This window comes from Vombatus ursinus, unplaced genomic scaffold (assembly GCF_900497805.2).
Source record: "Vombatus ursinus unplaced genomic scaffold, bare-nosed wombat genome assembly UNPS02000580.1, whole genome shotgun sequence".
Lineage (NCBI taxonomy): Eukaryota > Metazoa > Chordata > Mammalia > Diprotodontia > Vombatidae > Vombatus > Vombatus ursinus.
Window position 1 is genome coordinate 13556361 of NW_020940358.1, and position 17744 is coordinate 13574104.

At 42.0% G+C, this 17744-nt stretch overlaps 1 protein-coding gene across 1 annotated transcript in view; it reads left to right on the plus strand.

Annotated features, from left to right (window-relative positions):
- The window catches only part of LOC114034761 (piezo-type mechanosensitive ion channel component 2-like), a 161539-nt gene that overhangs the window by 126400 nt on the left and 17395 nt on the right, over positions 1-17744 (plus strand). The window contains exons 32-40 of the mRNA XM_027850563.1: positions 1124-1500; positions 2686-2952; positions 4375-4633; positions 7346-7534; positions 9740-9944; positions 11130-11259; positions 12178-12325; positions 14522-14733; positions 16800-16958. Coding sequence (XP_027706364.1) covers positions 1124-1500; positions 2686-2952; positions 4375-4633; positions 7346-7534; positions 9740-9944; positions 11130-11259; positions 12178-12325; positions 14522-14733; positions 16800-16958 — 1946 coding nt within the window. The remainder of the gene's footprint in view (positions 1-1123; positions 1501-2685; positions 2953-4374; positions 4634-7345; positions 7535-9739; positions 9945-11129; positions 11260-12177; positions 12326-14521; positions 14734-16799; positions 16959-17744) is intronic.

Here is a 17744-nt window from a genome sequence, read left to right on the forward strand (position 1 = left end):
CTCCCTATGCATGACTTTCTGCGTGTTTAGATCAAAGGCTTAACAAAACCCATTCTTCCACCAAGTGCAACTAGCAACCTCAGATAAGTTTTGAAGAGAAGAGTGAGGTGTTCCCTTGGTGCACTTAACTTAAAGCATCCTTTTCTTCAAGGAGGGGCATGACCCCACCCCAAAGCAAATTGTTTGGACATCTTTGATGTACTGTGAGTGTTCAGACAGTGTGATTAAAAAAAAAACTAAGTACTAACTAGTAAAAGCCACTACATTTGGTGCTAGGGATACAAAAACAAAAATGAAACATGAAATCGTCGATTTAGAACTCCAAGAATACTTACATAGGTCATCTAATTCAACCCCCTCATTTTACAGATAAAGATAATGAGGCCCAGAAGTTTCAGTTACTTGTCTGTGGTCACATAAGGAGTAAGTAGCAGAGCTAAGATTAGAGTTCAGATCCTTTGACCCCAAATCCATCACCCTTTCAACCACATTACCCTACTCTTGCTAAATAAGAGTCCCTTTCCTCAAAGAATTTATAATAGGGCAGGGGGATTGAGATAAGAATAATAATGCAAGGTAGAGAGTGATGGGGTTAAAAGAGAGATCCTAAGACATTGGAGAAAGGGGAGATTATTTTTAGTTGGGAAAATCAGAGAAGGTTACATGTGGCAACCTGGGTACTACAGTAAATAGGGCACCAAACCTGGAGTCAGGGAAACCTGAGTGCAAATTCTGGCTCGGATACTAGCTGTGTGACCCTGGACAAATCACTTAACTTCTCTGTACCACAGTTTCTCCATTTGTGAAACAAGGGTAATATAGCACCTCCCTCACAGGATCAAATGTGAGGATCAAATGAGCTAACGTATGTAAAGCACTTTTCAAACCTTAAAGTACTATATAAATTTTAGCTACTATTCTTGTTGTTGCACCGTAGTTGGCAATTAGCTTTAACCCTAAAGAAACAGATTCAAAAGGGTGGAATGAGGCATTGGTATATTCATGGCATAGGGGATATCTTTTGGGAATATATGGATGTGGGAAATGGTATGTCTCGTTCTTGTTAATGGAATCCAAGCACCATGCTTTATTTGTAAAATGAAAATGTAAAATGTCTTTGTAGGGGGAAAAGGCCACCAAAGAGAACATTTTGAGATACTACCATTTAAAACTTCAGGAGAAACAGAAAACCATACCTGTCAAAATAAAGGAAAGGGAGCCAGGAGCAGAAGATCAGGGGTTACCTGATGCTGGGTTACCTGAACACCATAAAGACAATGTACATTTACCAGATGAGTCTGAAGAGGAGATAATTCCTTCAGGGGATCAATGTAGAGATAAAGATACCTTAAGTCAGCAATCACCCAGAGAGGGGTTTCAGTTACAGGCTGGATCCGGGAACGACCTTGCCAAGAATGACCTTGAGGACCTGCCATCATCAGTGGGGCAACCCCCAACTGGAGAAGACTCACAGTCACTTGAGGAGACCCCAGCATGCAGGTGAAAAGGCCTTGATGAAAGCTTAGAGTCTGTTAAGGTCAAAATTTTGCTATGCAAACAGTGGAAGTCAGAATAATGTTTTCAAAGCACACTTTTGCTGAAGTCATCACATTGAACCCTAAGCCAAAAAATATTGGCTCAGATAAGCACAGAAATAATTTACCCTAATTTACCCTGAACCTAGTTTTAAAAAATTATTGATAGCTTGTTTTTATATTGCTTTCATTTCCGAATATAACCTTTCCCCATCTCTTCCCAGAAAGTCATTCCATATGATGAAGAATAAAAAAGAGGGGGAAAAATCAGCTCAATAAAACTAACCAAGCTGGATAGCAGTGTTATCCATTACATATAATTACATACAGTGCTATCCTATACAACAAAGGTTGTATTCTACAACCATCATTCCCCATCTCTGTAAAGAGGGGAGGAGAAGTGCATTCTCTGGGATTGTTTACAATTATATTTTCTTGTTTTTATTTCCATTTACACTGTAACCTGCCACCTAGTTTACAAAAAAACAACAACAAATAATCCAAATTGATTTTGATCTGGTAATTTTTCCAACAAGATTTAAATGAACCAAATGATCAGAAGATAATTTTGTCAGTAAGAAAATTCCCAGAAAATGCTTCATAAGTTATCATAGAATATCAGAACTGGAAGGGCCCTTAGAGATAGTTACCTCCAAACCCATCTTCTTACAAATGAAGAAATTGAGGTCCCAAGGGAATATATATGACTTGACCAAGGTCACACAATGTTTGACTCCTAGTCCATCAATTCTCCTCCTACATTAATCAATCAACAACCATTCAGTAAATGCTTACCACATGCCAAGTACTTTGTGCACATCAGACTAATTAACGCTTCTTGGAAGACTTGCTTTAAAGAATGGAAAAGAATGGTTTGTAAGTAAGTTGTTTAAATGAAAATGAATTACCAGAGAGCACTTGTCTTTTTGAATAAGTAAAGCCATCCCCTGAATTTTTGCACTAACAATTTGTTCTGTAAACCCTCTCTTCATAGATAGAACAAATATCAATCTCAGTTAGCCCCATACAAATGATTGCAAATCCCTTGTGGGGTTTTCTGTTGTTTGAAATTTGTTTCATGTGAATTTGATGTGTTTATTTTCAAAAGTTTTGGTGTCTTGTGTTTTTTGTGACATTTGGGGGGGCCTAGGGAACTCTCAGAGATGGGTGATAACTATGCAAGTGATGATGAGGACAGCCTGGGTGAGGAAGATGAGGGTGAGCCAGTCTCAGGACTTGTCTGTCAAGAAGCCAGACCTCCCTACAGCAGCTCAATGCAAGCTCGACAAAGAAGCTCCTTATCAGAAGCCAAAGACTTGGTTACTACTTCAGTGGGACAGAGGAAGAAAAGAGTCAAGAAATCAATAAGAAAAACTCCCTTCCCATTGTTGACAGCTGGAGATCTACTCCTTAAAAGGCAAGAATTATTTCTTTCCTTCCTTCCCTCTCCTTCTCTTCCCCTCTTCTTCACTTTCCTTCCCTTCCCCTCTCCTTCCCTTCCCTTCTCTTCTCCTTCCTTACCCTTCCCTTTCCTTCTTTCCTTACCCTTCCTTCTTTTTTTCTTGTTTCCCCTTCCTTCCTATTTTATTTTCTAAATAAAAAGCATTTGCTTTCTCTTCTTTCCATCTGCTGCCCCCAAAACGGGAAAAAAACCCCAAAACCCTTATTAAAAATGTGCATAGTCAAGCAAAATAAAACCTCATGTTGGCCATTTCTGAAAATGAGTCTCATACTCCATCTTGAATCCATCACTGCAGTGTTGGGAGGTGAGGAACATACGTCATTCTTAGGAGACTGCAATCATGGTTCGTTATTGCGTTGATCTGAATTTTTAAGGAAAATACAAGCACTATCTATAATCCATTATGAATGAGATTATCTGCTCTTATTCAGTGAAGACAGTCCGAACCACTCTATTTAGGTGAAAGAGGTAAGATACATGCCCCAGGAAGCTAGAGGCAAGTAGTGGTCTTTGGCACAAATTAGTGTCAGGGACTGGAGCTTTGATTTCATTGGTTCAGAGAACTCCCTAATGAAGAAACTCCCTCTACCATCAGAGCTATGAGTGGTTAAGTGATTGGCCCAAGGTCACTTGTGTGAATGTGTCAGAGACAGGATTTGAATTCAGGATCCTGGCTTTAAGACCATTCATCTATCTGCTATGTTGCTTCTCAGATAATCATTTGTTTGATAAATATGTTCCATACCAATTTTGAGCAAATAGGGTTTTTATAAATTATATATTTTAAATGCCTTAAAGAAGCTCACTATTCAAAGGAATACTTTTATGGAATAGATAATTATCTCCTGGATATTAGCTTTCTTTTTAAAAAAATTTAGATTTAAGGTCTTCTTAAAGCAGGGCACGTCTGCATCTGTAGTTACTATTATAGATTTAAAATTAGAACTGAAAGGGACCTTCAAGATCATCTAGTTGAACACCATCTTTTAACAGTTGAAGGGAAATGCCTTATCCAAGGTCACATATGTAGTAAGTAGAAGAGCTAGGATTTGAACCCAGGATCTTTTGTTCCAAATCCAGCTTCTTTCTCCTGCTGCCTCTCAATGAAAGCCGCTTTTATGCTGCTTCAAGTTTTAGTGTTCCTTACAACATCCCTATGAGGTAGGCAGTGGCAGCATTATTATGCCTATTTTACAGATGAGGCTTGGAAAAGTTGAGCCACTTGGCCAGGGTCACACAGTAAGAGCTAGAGTCACAATTCAAACCCAGGTCTTATGACTCCAAGTGTAGTGCTGTTTCCCTACCCTGTGTCTCCTCTCAAGCAGCTACCTAGGGATGTTCCTGTTTTGTTCCAACTGGATTGGGTCTTCCTTTCAGGGTGTTTTATGACCACGAGCTGGAGGAGGCAGATACATTCTACAGGAGCCTCCCCCAAATGGTGAGGCTCACTTTGGAGCTGTACAAGCTGATTGAGTCCAAGTCTGAAATGCTCTGTTACTTCGTGATCATCCTAAACCACATGATTTCAGCTTCCATTCTGACACTGGTGCTCCCCATTCTGTGCTTCTTGTGGGCTATGCTTTCTGTTCCAAGACCTCCTAAACGTTTCTGGATGGCTGCTATCTTTTACACAGAGGTAGGACCAACAGAAGATAACACTCTCATGTTGTTGTTATTCAGTTGTTTTAGTTAGTGTCTGACTTTTCATGACCCCATTTGGGGTTTTCTTGGTTTGCCATTTCTTCTCTAGCTCATTTTTCAGATGAAGAAACTGAGGCAAACAGGGTTAAGTGACTTACCCAGGGTCACAAAGCTAGTAAGCGTCTGAGGCCAGATTTGACCTCAGGTCTTCCCAACTCCAGAGCTGCCACTCTAGCTGCCCAGAGCTCACATACTACCATGCTATCACTTGCCATACTTTTCTCTTCTCTAACCTCCCCTTCAGATCTTGCAAACAATGCACTAGCTTTCAAGAGTCAAAATGAAATCACAAATGGATTTTTCTAAAGGATAGGCACAGCAAAAAGGCATTGTGGCATAATGGATAGGACTTCCCCCTTTCTGATTACCTTCAGATACTCTGTACATGTCTTGTTATGTGTCTCGATGTTAACATGTTGTCACCCCCACTAGAATGTCTGTTCCTTGAGAGCAGTGACTGTGTACGTACGTGCGTATTTGTGGGTGTTTGTAATTTTTTGTATCCCTAGCTCTTAGCACAATCTTGGCGCATACTGAGCACTCAGCTGTTGTTTGTCCTCCATTTTTTGAAAAGGACCAATGACTTCATGGGATGATGTCTTGACTTAAAAGTGAATTGGATTTAAGTGAGGCAGAGTTACACAAAGTCATCAGCCTCATTCCCTCTTCCTGAGTCATCAAAGTCCAGTGGCAAGGCAAAAGTCAAGACCACTGAAAATGGCCCCAGATGCAGTGGATGACCTTGGTGTCTTTGAGGTCTGACCAAGCTCGAAACTCTCCACAGCACCTTCATGGCCAATGGAACAAATTGTTCTCATCCACCCATTGTACTAGAGCAATTCTTCACATGCTTGGGGTAGACATCCCCCTAACTCACCAACAGGTTTGAGGCCTGCCAATTACTCTGGTTTAGCCCATCTGAGGAGACTGTTTAACGGGATGTAGTCACCGCTCATGTGACAGCTTTGTGGAGCCACAAGTGAGAATTAGATGAATCAGGTAGACACCAAAGGTGGATGAGCAGCCTTGAAAAAGGTTTGGCAAGCCCTCACACCAAAGGTGCTAATCCTCCTGAATACTCCACACACCCCAATAAATGCCTATTGACTGAATGATTGATTGACTGTCTAGATGGCTGAGTGGCCTTGGCATTAAAAAGACCATAGTTCTAACTGGCACATATGGCTGTATGGCCCTAGGCAAGTCATTTAACCTCTTCGTGCCCATGGCAAATTTCTAATGCTGTAAGTCATTCAAATTCAAATAGTTTTTAGTCTACCTCAGTAGACAGAATTTTCTCACTGGAAGTTCCCCACACCAATTAAATTACTGAGCTGGATGCCTAAAAAAGAAAATTATAGCCTCAGCACACAGACTTGTACATAGTAGGCATTTAATAGATGTTTGTTTAATTGAATTAGAGGCACTTAATAAACATTTCATGGAGATAAAGACTAGACTTGTGATTTCATTGATATAGGGAACTTCCAGTGGGAAAACTCCCTCTATCAATGCAGGTTGACGCCTTCTCTGCAACTTTTAGCCATAGAGAGCAGTCTGGGGCACTGTAGAATTAATTGACTTGCCTAAAGTCACATATCGAATATATATCAGAGGCACAACCTGAATCCAAGTGTTCCTAGCTTTGAGTCCAGTTCTCTACTATCATTTTAACGTTGCATAGAATTTTAACATCTCTTTTAGCCATGACATTCTTTAAGCTGAAAGAAGCATCTTTGGGACTACCAAAGCAGGAATAAAGAAGATGAATGATTCAGTTTCTGAAAGAGCACACAGTCTAGTAGGAATGATAAAGTAAGTATAGAAGTAAATAGAAAACAAGATTGAATGGAACAAATGCCATAGGAGTTCAGAAGCCGAAGGGGTCACTTCTACCTTACAGAAGATCAGGAAAGACCTTGAGGAGAAGGTAACATTTGAGCTGGATCTTGAAAGATAGGGCAGATTTCAAATTTCATAGGCAGAAAGAAGAGGTAGGGTTCCAGGTAGAGGAAGATGACTAGTCTGGTCAGGCTATTTGAAAAAGTATGGCGGTGACCAGGAGTGGTACTTTGGGTGACAAAGGTATTTTAAAAGCATTTTCAGCATAAAAAGAGGACTATTCCTCAGCATAACTACCATGAGGAATGGTTTGGTTTTGGGGTAGTGGGCTGAGAGAACGTTGGAATTTGGCTACTATTTGGGAACTATGCCAAATCAATTGACAGGCAATAAATACTAGAAGAAATTTGGAAGCACAGACTTTTAGAGTCCAAGCCACACACATAAAAAGGAAAAGAATAAAGATCTCAAAGAAATTTTAGAAGGTTGAACAAAAGCATAGGATTATGGGTTTAGAGATGGAAGGGTCATTAGAGGTTGTCTAGTCCAACAGATGATGACATTGAGGCCCAGAGAGAGGAAGAAACATGTCCATGGTCACTTCCCTTCTCTTTTATGGACTCTAGCAGTGTCAGACAGCAGTATCCTGAGAATTCAGCATGATGTTGGTTATTTTTTTCTCTCTCTCTTATTTCTACAGATAATACCCTTTAGAGAAACCTCTGGTCTAAGAAAGACTAATTTTAGACTAAATAAATACTTTCAGCTGGTTTTGTGTGTTCTCCCTTCCCTTCTCTCTCTTCAGGCAACAGTAGTGGTCAAATATTTTTCACAGTTTGGATTCTTTCCCTGGACCACAAAGCTCTATGCAGGCATACATGGAGAGAAGCCATTTTCTCTGCCAAATATAGCTGGAATTGAAAAGAAGAGTGGCTATGTCCACTATGACCTTGTGCAACTGTTGGCTTTGTTCTATCATAGGTCAGTCTTGAAGGTAAATGGCCCCAGAAGAGAATGTGTTCTTTGGAAATGGTTTCATTCACTTTATCATTTTCTGGCAATTCTTGTTTTTTAGAACCTTCTTGTTTTTAATGAAAAAAAAAATTAATTAGCTGGACTTCTCAGCTCCCGCATCGGACAGGCTCAAATCAACACCAGTATTCCAGATGAGAAAGCTGAGACACAGAATTGGCTGCTTGCCCTCCCCAAAGGCCCTCAAGACTGAGACTTAAATACTTTTGAATTTCTGACTCCTGATCAGAATGCCTGAAGGCATTAGTGTTTTTCATTCAGTGCATGGGTTTGTTTTAAAGATAGTTTTAAATCAGGTCTGTTTCTGGACTTTAAAATTTTTATTTTTAACTGCATTATATAATCCCATTGGGCTTGGTGCCAGGAATCCTTAGGAAACCAAATTTCCCCAAAAGCTCACTTCAATGAGATTTCTTCATAAAGATGAATTCCCAGAATTGCGAGTTTAAGACAGGAAGTAAATACAAAGAAATTCTTCCCTCTCCTCTTTCCTTTGCTGCTATTTCTTCAGACACGCCTCAGAGTACACACCCTATTTCTTTCCCTGCCATAGGTATAAACTAGGAATTTTTGTACCTGAGGCATGAATTACAAACCTTGCCTGGGCTGGCAAACCTAATGAAGTGTTCCCAGTTTTGGGAAGAGGCAGATACTACCAAAAGGGGGGGACCCCATGAAGCCACGAATGGGGAGACTTCCCATCCTCCTAAAACCCCAGAGGAAGCAAGCCATTTGGTAGTTTCCTATTTAAACTCTTCCTGTACTTGTGGTCTTGGAGTTCCAGAGTTGGTCTGTCAGTCATAGGTTTGAGCCCTGAGTCTGACACATCCTGGCCATGTACCCTGCACAGGTCACTTAATGACTCAGTACTCTAAGTAACTAAGACTACTAGTTGTAGAGTAGACTCTGACCTGTATCTTCAGAGGGAATTTTCTAACCTGTAATTCCCCTATATCAATGAAATTACAGGTCTGTTCTTATCCCCTTTTAACCTCATGCAGTCTAGGTAAGGTAGGCATTGCTCCCATTTTACAGATGCCCTTCTATAAAGCTGAACCCAAAATTAGTTAATCCTGGGGAGAGGGAGAGGGAGGGTGGTGGGAATGGGATGGAGATCGAGGGTGGAGACTAGACTTGTGATTTCAGTGGTATAGACAATGGCCCAGAGTTAGTGTCAAAGCAGGGACAAGAACCCACTTCTGACTCCTGGTCCAATGATCTTTGCCAGGCTGCTGAAATTTAGCTGATTTTGAGGCTTTAAGAGGAAAAGCTTTCAAGGCAAAAAACAGTCCTGGCAATGGGGGAAGTTAAGACATTCCCAGGAAGGCATTCTAGCAGAGTCTCAGGGGCTAGATCCCTCTCCTGCTTTGCCCTACCCCAAAGTGCTGGCACCCCCTTTATGGCCCCTTTCCAAGACATTCATTCGCTCACTCACTCACTCTTTCAATTAACATTTATTAAGCACCTGCTATGTGCCAGGCACTGTGCTAAGTGCTGAGAATACAAAAAAAGGCAAAAGATAGTCCCTGTCCTCAAGGAGATTACAATCTAACAGGGAGATGACATACAAACAACTATATACAAAGTCAGTTATATACTGGATAAATAGGAAATAATTAAAACAGGGAAAGCACTGGAGTTAAGAGGAGTTGAGGAAGGCTTCCTGTAGAAGGTGGGATTTTAGTTGGGACTTTCTGAGAGGCTCTGTCAGACTCAGGCCTGGAGAAGCACTTCCTCATTTCCTGTGCAGCCTGGCCCCCAGAGAGCTCAGAGGCTCAAGTACCATTGCTCCCTTCTTCACAGGGGGGTGGCATCAAACCATATTTTCAATCCAGTCCTCCTGTCCAACTTCTGGGTTTCAGATGTTCTGTATAACCCCACACATCCATTTTTAGTTGAGCAGAATTATGTGGCAGGGCTGGGGCTGGGGAGGGATATTGTGAGAGAGGTACCACCCCTCCCATTCTGGGATTCATGGGTTGTTTTCTCTGGGGATCCTTCAGCCTCTGTGTCCCCAAATCCTGCAGCGTCATCTTGGGCTCTTCACTGTTTGTACATAGCTTGTCCTTTGCTCTTGGGCCCATGGGTGTCTATTTTGGACTTGGGGGGGCGGGAGGGAGATCAGCAAAATATATACTCAAATACTTTCCTTCTTCCCTCCATCCAGAGCCTAGGACTATGGGATGAGCCGTCTTCTGGCCAGGCTAACTGCAAAGAAAAGAAAAAGATTAGGAAGTCCAAGAATCAACGACACAGCAGCAGAAAGCCAGGGAACCTCCCCCAGGGCTGGCAAGCAGAGCTTCATCCTCCTCCTCAGCCTGCCCCCTCCCTGTGGGCTTTCTGGAGAAAGAGACAAACACCTTTGGGTACAGGTGGGCTTCAGAAGAGAAACAAAAGGAGTAATAAAAACTCAAGATTTATTTCTTCATACATAATTCCCCAAATCTCGTTCCTTGTAGGGGCTTTGTTAGCAGCCTTGGTCTGGCTTCCTTACTACCAACTCCTCAGTTCCTTCCCTTCCTTCTTCCTCTGCCTCCTCTTTCTCCTTCTTCCCCTTTAGCTTCTTTGAGAAGTATATAATGGAAGGATATGGAGTCAAAGGACCTAGGTTTTATAAGTAGAGATGCAAGGGATCTTAGAGGCCACAGACTCCAATCCCCAATTATATAGATGAGGAAACTGAGGCCCAGAGGTTAAGTAACCTCCCCAAGGTTACAGCATTGTTAAGTGTCTGAAGCAAGATCTGAGCTCAGGTTTTCCTGACTCCCAGTTCAGCGTCTATTTATCACACCAGAATGGCTCAGACTATTTCATCCAGGCTAATCCTCTCATTTTGTAGTTTGAAAACTGGCTCTGTGGTGATAACCTCTCAGTGCCTCAGTTTCACCTTCTGGTAAATCAAGAGGTTGGATTAGATCTGAGCTTCTTAACTTTTTTTTGTGTGTGTAATGGACCCCTCCGACAGTCAGAGAAGGCCTACGGATACCTTCTCAGAATGTTTTTAAATACATAAAACATATGAGATTACCAAGGAAACCAATTATATTGAAATACAGTTATAAAATAGGTTAAGAATCCCCAGATTAGATGATTCTGTTTCCCAGTTGTACATCTGATGATCTTTTCTCCCCATCCCAACCCCCTTCCCAACATTTCCTTTCCATCCCCAGTCTCTAGTTGCATAATACAAAAGGGATAACCCTCAAAAATGTTCCTTTGCACTAGAATTTGACCTAGAGGATTGTGCCTGGCCAGACCCTCAGTCTTTTAGCATCCTCCTGTCCTTACCCCTCACTCTACCCCTAACCCCTCCCTGCCCCAACTTCCCTGTCTTTATTTCGAAAGGCCTCTAGAGGCCAATAAAGATCAAGGCTGGGGCTGCAAACATGACTTTCATTCTAAAGAATGTGGCTCTGTCCCTTAAATCAGGCATGTGCATTTCCCTCTAGTGGAAAAGAAGCCACTGTTACACTCAAGTAGGTTAGGATTTGTGGAGAGAGGGAGGTTCCAAAAGCGATCCCAAAAGAAAGATTGCTGCTATCTTGTGTCTTTCTCAGGAGAATTCCAGGACAGAAGAGCCAGGAAGATAAGGAGCTGGTTCAGGAAATTTCCAGTCAATGGAAGGCTGCTCACTGCAAGAATGCTAAAGAAACAGCTGGTGAAATCCAGAAAGTTGGCGACTCAAATGTAATTGAGAGGGTCGTTAGAGGAGGGGCTGGAAAGAAGAGCCTTAGACTCAGAATCAGGGGACCTGGGTTCAAATTCTGATGTTTTCACTATCTAATCAAGTCACCCTTGGGCAGAGTCCCTGAGAAATAGGGGAAGTCAAGTGGACTTTGTGATTGCTAAGATTTGTCAGTTCTGACATTTTATGGCCTAAGGGTCCTTCTATCTCTGGCATTGAATGAGTGAAGGAATGAATGAAAAGCATTTATTAAGCACTTACTTTGTACAAAAGATACAAATAGAAAAGCAGGATAGTCTTTACCCTCCAAGAACTCATATTCTAATAGGTGAAATAAGCTATATAAATGACTTCAGCTGCAAGATGGAAAAATCCCATGGTCCTTAGAGTACAGTAGCAATGCAATTGGTAATATATGTTCTTCAATGTCACTTCAAGTAATAAAACCATATCTGTTTCTGATGTTGAACCATTTGATAATGCCACAGACTTTGGTAACAAGAACTTTCTGAGGTCTTTTCTGGGTCTCCGGGAGCTGTAGCTGCTAAAGATGGGGCTATAGCATCCTTGAAGTTGGGCTTGGAGTCAGAAAGGCCTGAGTTTGAATCCTGCCTCAGAGACTTCCTAGTTGTGTGACACTGGGCAAGTCACTTAAGTACTATTTGCCTCAGTTTAGGGCAAATGGGGATAATGATAGCACTTACCTGATAGAGCTGTTGTGAGGATCAAATGAGTTAACATATGTAAAGCACTTAGCAGACCTGAGAAGCCCTATATAAGTGCTAGTGATTATTGTTGTTGTTGTTGTTGTTATAAGAAGATATTGACTGTGTCGTGAGGTCCCTTCCTACTCTGACAGTCTAGGATGAGCTGTATAGTTCAAGTGCAGGTCATCACTGCCTGTATCTTTGGCTCCCTAGTGCCCTCCAGATCTATTGGTCTATCAGACAGTTCTTCTACAACATCGTCCACCCAGAATTCAGCCCTGTGTGTGATGTCTATGCCTTCATGTTCCTGGTTGAGGGCATCAACTTTCTCATCATCATCTTTGGATACTGGGCCTTTGGAGTAAGCACGGTTTCTCTCTGCAACCTGCATGGCTCAGCACTCTGGCTTTCCCTGGGGACTCCTCAGAGCCTTGGAGCTCCCCTCTACCGCCACACTTTTAAGGACGGTGAATGGGGCACATGGCAAGAAGAGTATGGCCCTTGGCTTGCTGAATGGCAGCAGAGAAATCTTTTTGCTTTTTGCTTTAAATACCAATTTCACAGATCCCATTACTGAAATGGCTGTTGCTTTCTGTGTTATGTCCAAGGTTTATATTAAGTTGTTTTGCTGCTATTCTTAATTAAAGTGAAAGCTGGGAAACAGGACAAATGGTGACCACCGGCCATCTGGGCATCGATGATCGCTCTCTGCTGTCCTGGCAGATGGGCATGCCTATGAATTCTTCTTTCCCTATTCGTGTCCTTCCCCCTCAGCTCTATATGTGATCTGGGCTTCCTACTACTGGCTCACCATGGAGGTGAATAAAATAACCTCTGGAGGCACCAAGATAAGTGTCTTGGGATAAGAGGAGGGGGAAGAAAGGAAGCAATAGAACCTTTTTGAGTTGAGGCAATTCCCTTCCTTCTATACCCTGATCCTCTGTATCCCCTTCCTTAGATCTGCTCTGGGCTCTCTAGTCCTAGGAAGGCTGCCAACACACTCTGTGCTCATTGCCCAAGGCACCAGAACTTTAGTTACAGCTCTGCCCATCATCATCAAGTATTTACTAAATATCTGCCACGGTCAGAACACAGTGATAGACACCGTGTGAAATACAAAGAGGAAGACAGTCTGTGATGTTAAAAGTTACAGAATTTAGTTGGAGAGAATTCAATTCAACAAATATTTATTAATCACTTACTGTGATCGAGACACTTTGTCATTAACTCCTTACTGTTCTTCATCTTGCCTGGAATAAGTGAAAAGTTTTGCTAAGTAGTGGGAATGCCAGGATGAGAAAGGAGTGTAGTCTCTGCCCTTGAGGAATGTGTGGAAGACATAAACAAGAGGAAAAGGAAGGGAAGGGAAGAAGTGAGGGAGGAAGGAAGAAAGGAAGGAAGAGAGGAAGGAAGAAAGGAAGGAAGATAGGAAGGAAGGAAGAAAGCAAAGAGCCAAGGCAGTATAGTTTGTGGTTAAGTGAATTGTGATTGTGTGAGGTCTGTCCTTTTTTCTTGAAGAGGACTATGATATGACTTGATTTTGAATTTGATGTGAGTGAGGGAGGGCCATGCAAAGTCACCAGCCTCCCTTTCTCCTCCAGAGCCATCCAGTGGCCAGATATCGATCAGGACAACTGAAATGTGTGTAAGACATAAACAAGAGGAAAAAGGAGAGAAGGAAGGAGAAAAGGGAAGGGAAGAAGTGAGGAAGGAAGGAAGGAAGACAATTCAAATTTAATCTAGTGACTATTGTTAAGCACTATGTGCAAGGCACTTCTGGGTACTGGGGATGCACAGTTAAAAAAAAAAAGTGATAATCCCTGCCCTCAAGGAGTTTACATTCTATTGTACCAGAAGTACTGTGGGAGTTAAGAGAGGCAGAGACAGAGAGAGTGGAGTGGGCCTCAGGCTGAGAGGATTTAATGTATATGGTAGTGCTTGAGCTGGGCCTTGGAGGACGGAGAAAATTTCAATAGGGAGAGAGAGTAAAAGGACATTATAGGTTGAGGGAATGGAACGGACACAGTCATGGCAGTGAAAAGTGTAAGGTACAGCCAGTGGACTGTGAGGAAACCAATTTGGTAGGAGCAAAGGCTTATGTTAGGTAGTAGTGGACATAGATCTTAAGAGAAAGGTTGAAGAATGATTGTGGAAGGATTTGGGAGTATGGAGTAATAGAAGGACCATTGGATTTAAAACATGAAACTCGGTTTCAAAACCCAGCTCTGACATTTGCAACCTGGGTGATCTTTGCTAAGTCATGTAACCTTTGGACCTCAGTTTCCTGTTCTGTAAAATGAGGTGTTTGAATTGAATGACCTCTCAGGCCCTTCTTACTCTAAAATTCATTCCATCCTGTTGTCTTGGATAGGAGGCTAATGAGTTTGGTGTTTATTATATAGGAACTAGAGAGCCTTTAAAACTTTCTGAGCAAGATTGTTACCTGATCATGATGGTATCTAAGGAAAACCGACTTGTTTGGGTGGGTTGTTTCTGCCAGCCATTCCATATACCCTGAAGATTGTGTTTTCCTAACCAGCATTTCTCATCTTGTTAGAAATACTCAGCTGCTGACTTTTCTGAGACGTTTTCTGAGGATCAGGTACCAGAAGCTTTTTTGGCAATGATCCTCATACAATTTGGCAGCATGATTGTGGACCGGGCCATCTACCTGAGAAAAACCGTGATTGGCAAGTGCATATTTCAGGTTGTCCTTGTCATCGGAGTTCACTTCTGGCTGTTCTTCATTCTTCCTGAAGTAACCAAGAGGTATTTCTGATGGGGGACAAAAACAAATCAATGTAGGGGAAAACCTTTCATTTCATTTCCAAGGATGTGAAAAACCCAAAGTACTCAATGCTCCCATGTGGTTAAGTATGAGTAGTACAGACAGTTCAACTCAATTTAATCTAATGAGTATTATTATGCACTATGTGCAAGGCACTCTGCCGGGTACACAGTGGGAACAAGGAGAAGGAATGTTCATTGAGTCGTACAAACTTTTCACTGAAATGAGAGAGGCACAACCTTCTTGACTTGCTCAAAGGAACTTATCATAAGGTCAATGTCATGAGGCTAGCAGATCTCTCCTAAACAGCAACAGGACAGGGGAGATGTCTTAATGTTTTAGCTTCAAATCCCATTCGTTTGGCCAATGAGCATTTATTAAGGGTTTACTATATGCCAAGTACCTTGCTGAACTCTGGTGATACAAAGAAAAGAGAAAAAAAGTCCCTGCCCTCAAGGAGCTCATATTCTAATTGGAGCGTTATCGTATAAAATTACATGCAAGATATGTATGGAGTAAATGGGAGGTAATATCAGAGGGAAGGCACTAGCCATGGGGGGATGGGGACAGACCTTTTGCAAAAGTGAGTCAAGAACTTTTGAACTGAGTCAAGAAAGTCAGGAGGTCGAGGTGAAGAAGGAGAGTACTCTAAGCATGGTTGGGAAACTGCCTTGAATGGATACTTGAAGACTTTCAGTATCTAATACTGGTGATTAGGGACAGGATTGGTGCTAATGCCTTGTGGTAAAGATGGCTGGAGGCTGGCCATCCTTTGAGCTCCACCATGCCTCTCCTAGGGAAGCCACTGGCAGTGACTATGGTTGGAGTGGAATATATTTTTCTCCAGTTTCTGTTAGGAAGTTGGTAAAAGACCAATTAGATGGCCTTTAGTGATCCAGTTAAGTAAGTCAGGGGAATAATAAACTTAGTATAGAAAGTGCTTGCCTGGGGAAACTATGATGTTACTACCTACTACACTGCCTTCCCTACACTGAGAAGCCTTTGTCAGAAATGAGAAAAGAAGAATTAAGAGGCTATAATGCTATACTATCATAGATTAAAAGCCTATTATGATAATTTAAAGAAAGAATTAAAAGTAGAAGAGGACTGCAGGTGTTCTGACCAAAACTCTGACCAAAATCCCATTCAAACAATATAGTTTAGTATAAGGATTTCCACATCCCTCTCTCCACTACACAAAGAACAACTATTATCATAATATTGTTCATGCTTTGGTTTACATATCTATCTATCTAATAGAAAAAATACTACATTTTGATCAAATTCAGAGACCTGTGTGTTCAAGGCCCAGCACTCCCATTCACTATGTGTATAGCTTTGGATAAGTCATTTCAACTTATGTGACTCTCTTTCCATTTCATCCTCTGTAAAACGGATGATCTCTAAGGTCTCTTCCAAATCTAAAATTCCTATGCTGTTGCCTTCTCTAGGCATTAGGGTCTGTTGCTGGGACCAAAAAGGACTTGATGCCAAAAGCAGTAGGCTCCTTTATTTGGCTCACTTAAAGGAATGTCCGGAAGGGAAGGCCCCATGACCTAGCCATCCAAGGAAGCACAGAGAAGAGAGTTAGGATGACTGGGAAAAGGTATTAGGGCAATCTTTGTAAAGCTGGGCTGGGACAGGGCAGGGAGGGAATGCAACCAGAGATGATGTTAAAGAGCCTTGGCCTTATGGTCTTCAGACCATGGCAGAAGGAGGAATCCACAAATGGTCTTGGCCTCCTCGGTTCACCTTCATGCTAAACTTCACAGGGCAGCTCCAAGATTAGTGAGGCTCTGAGATGTTTTCCCACCCCCCCCAGGTAGGGAAGCGTCAATTGGCTAGGTTTCCCAGAAAGGGGGCAGGGCTAAAGAGGGGGGATGGTTTGGGCATAGAGAGTTTATTGGATGAGAAAGACTAAGCCAGAAAAAAAAAAATAGTTTTTCCAGGTTACAACAACAGGGCAGGGGTTATTCTCTCCATGACACAGATGGAAAACTGAGGCTTCTGGGGTTTACCAATAACAGATTTTTCTGTTTACTTGCAGGAGGTTCAGTGCAAACTATGTGGCTCAGATTTGGTACCTGGTCAAATGTATTTACTTTGGCTTGTCAGCTTATCAAATCAAATGTGGCTACCCAAGTCGTATCCTGGGCAACTTTCTGACCAAAAACTTCAATTTTCTTAACCTCTTCCTATTTCAAGGGTAAATAAGAAGACTTCACACCTTTCACAAAACCTTGTGTTGTCGTGGTCATTTACAGGAAAATCTCAGGGATATCTATGCCAGAACTGAATCTTCAACCATCTCTTGATTTTTCTAAAAGGATATAAGGAGTATTCTGAAAATTCTGGTGTCCGAGTGTTCAATTGAGCAACATCTGTTGTCTTTTATGACTCACAACTTATTCATGAGAGGGGACTCTAGGGCAGATCCTTCCAAGGGAGTGGTAGCAAGCCAGGCAGCGGTTCAGATATGAAGAAGCCTTGGTGGGGGGGGGGGGGGGTTTCTATGAAGTGCAAACTCAATATGTCAACATTATGATGTGAAAGCCCAAAATGCAAATGTGAGTTTTGGCTGCAGGACCAAAAACATTCTGAATAGAAGTTGGGAATGTTGGAGGTGATAACCCTGCTATCCTTTATCCTAGTCCAATAGCATCTAGGATTTTAGGTTCAGTTCTGGATGCCATATTTTTAAGGACTTTGACATGCAGAGAGTAGTCAGAGGAGGCAACCGAGACAATTGATAAGACTTGTCACACACACGAGTTTCAGCTGAAGGAACTGGGGCTGTCTTGTCCGGAGTAGAGGACTTTGGGGGTGGAGTAAGGAATACGACAGTTTTATTTTCAATATCTGATGGACTGTTATGATATGTAACAGTTACATGTGCTTTTCTTGATCCCGGAGGAAAGAAATAAGAGCGGTGGGGAGATGCTGTGGAAGAACAGAATTTGGCTGGATATAAAGGGAAAGCTTCCTAGCACCT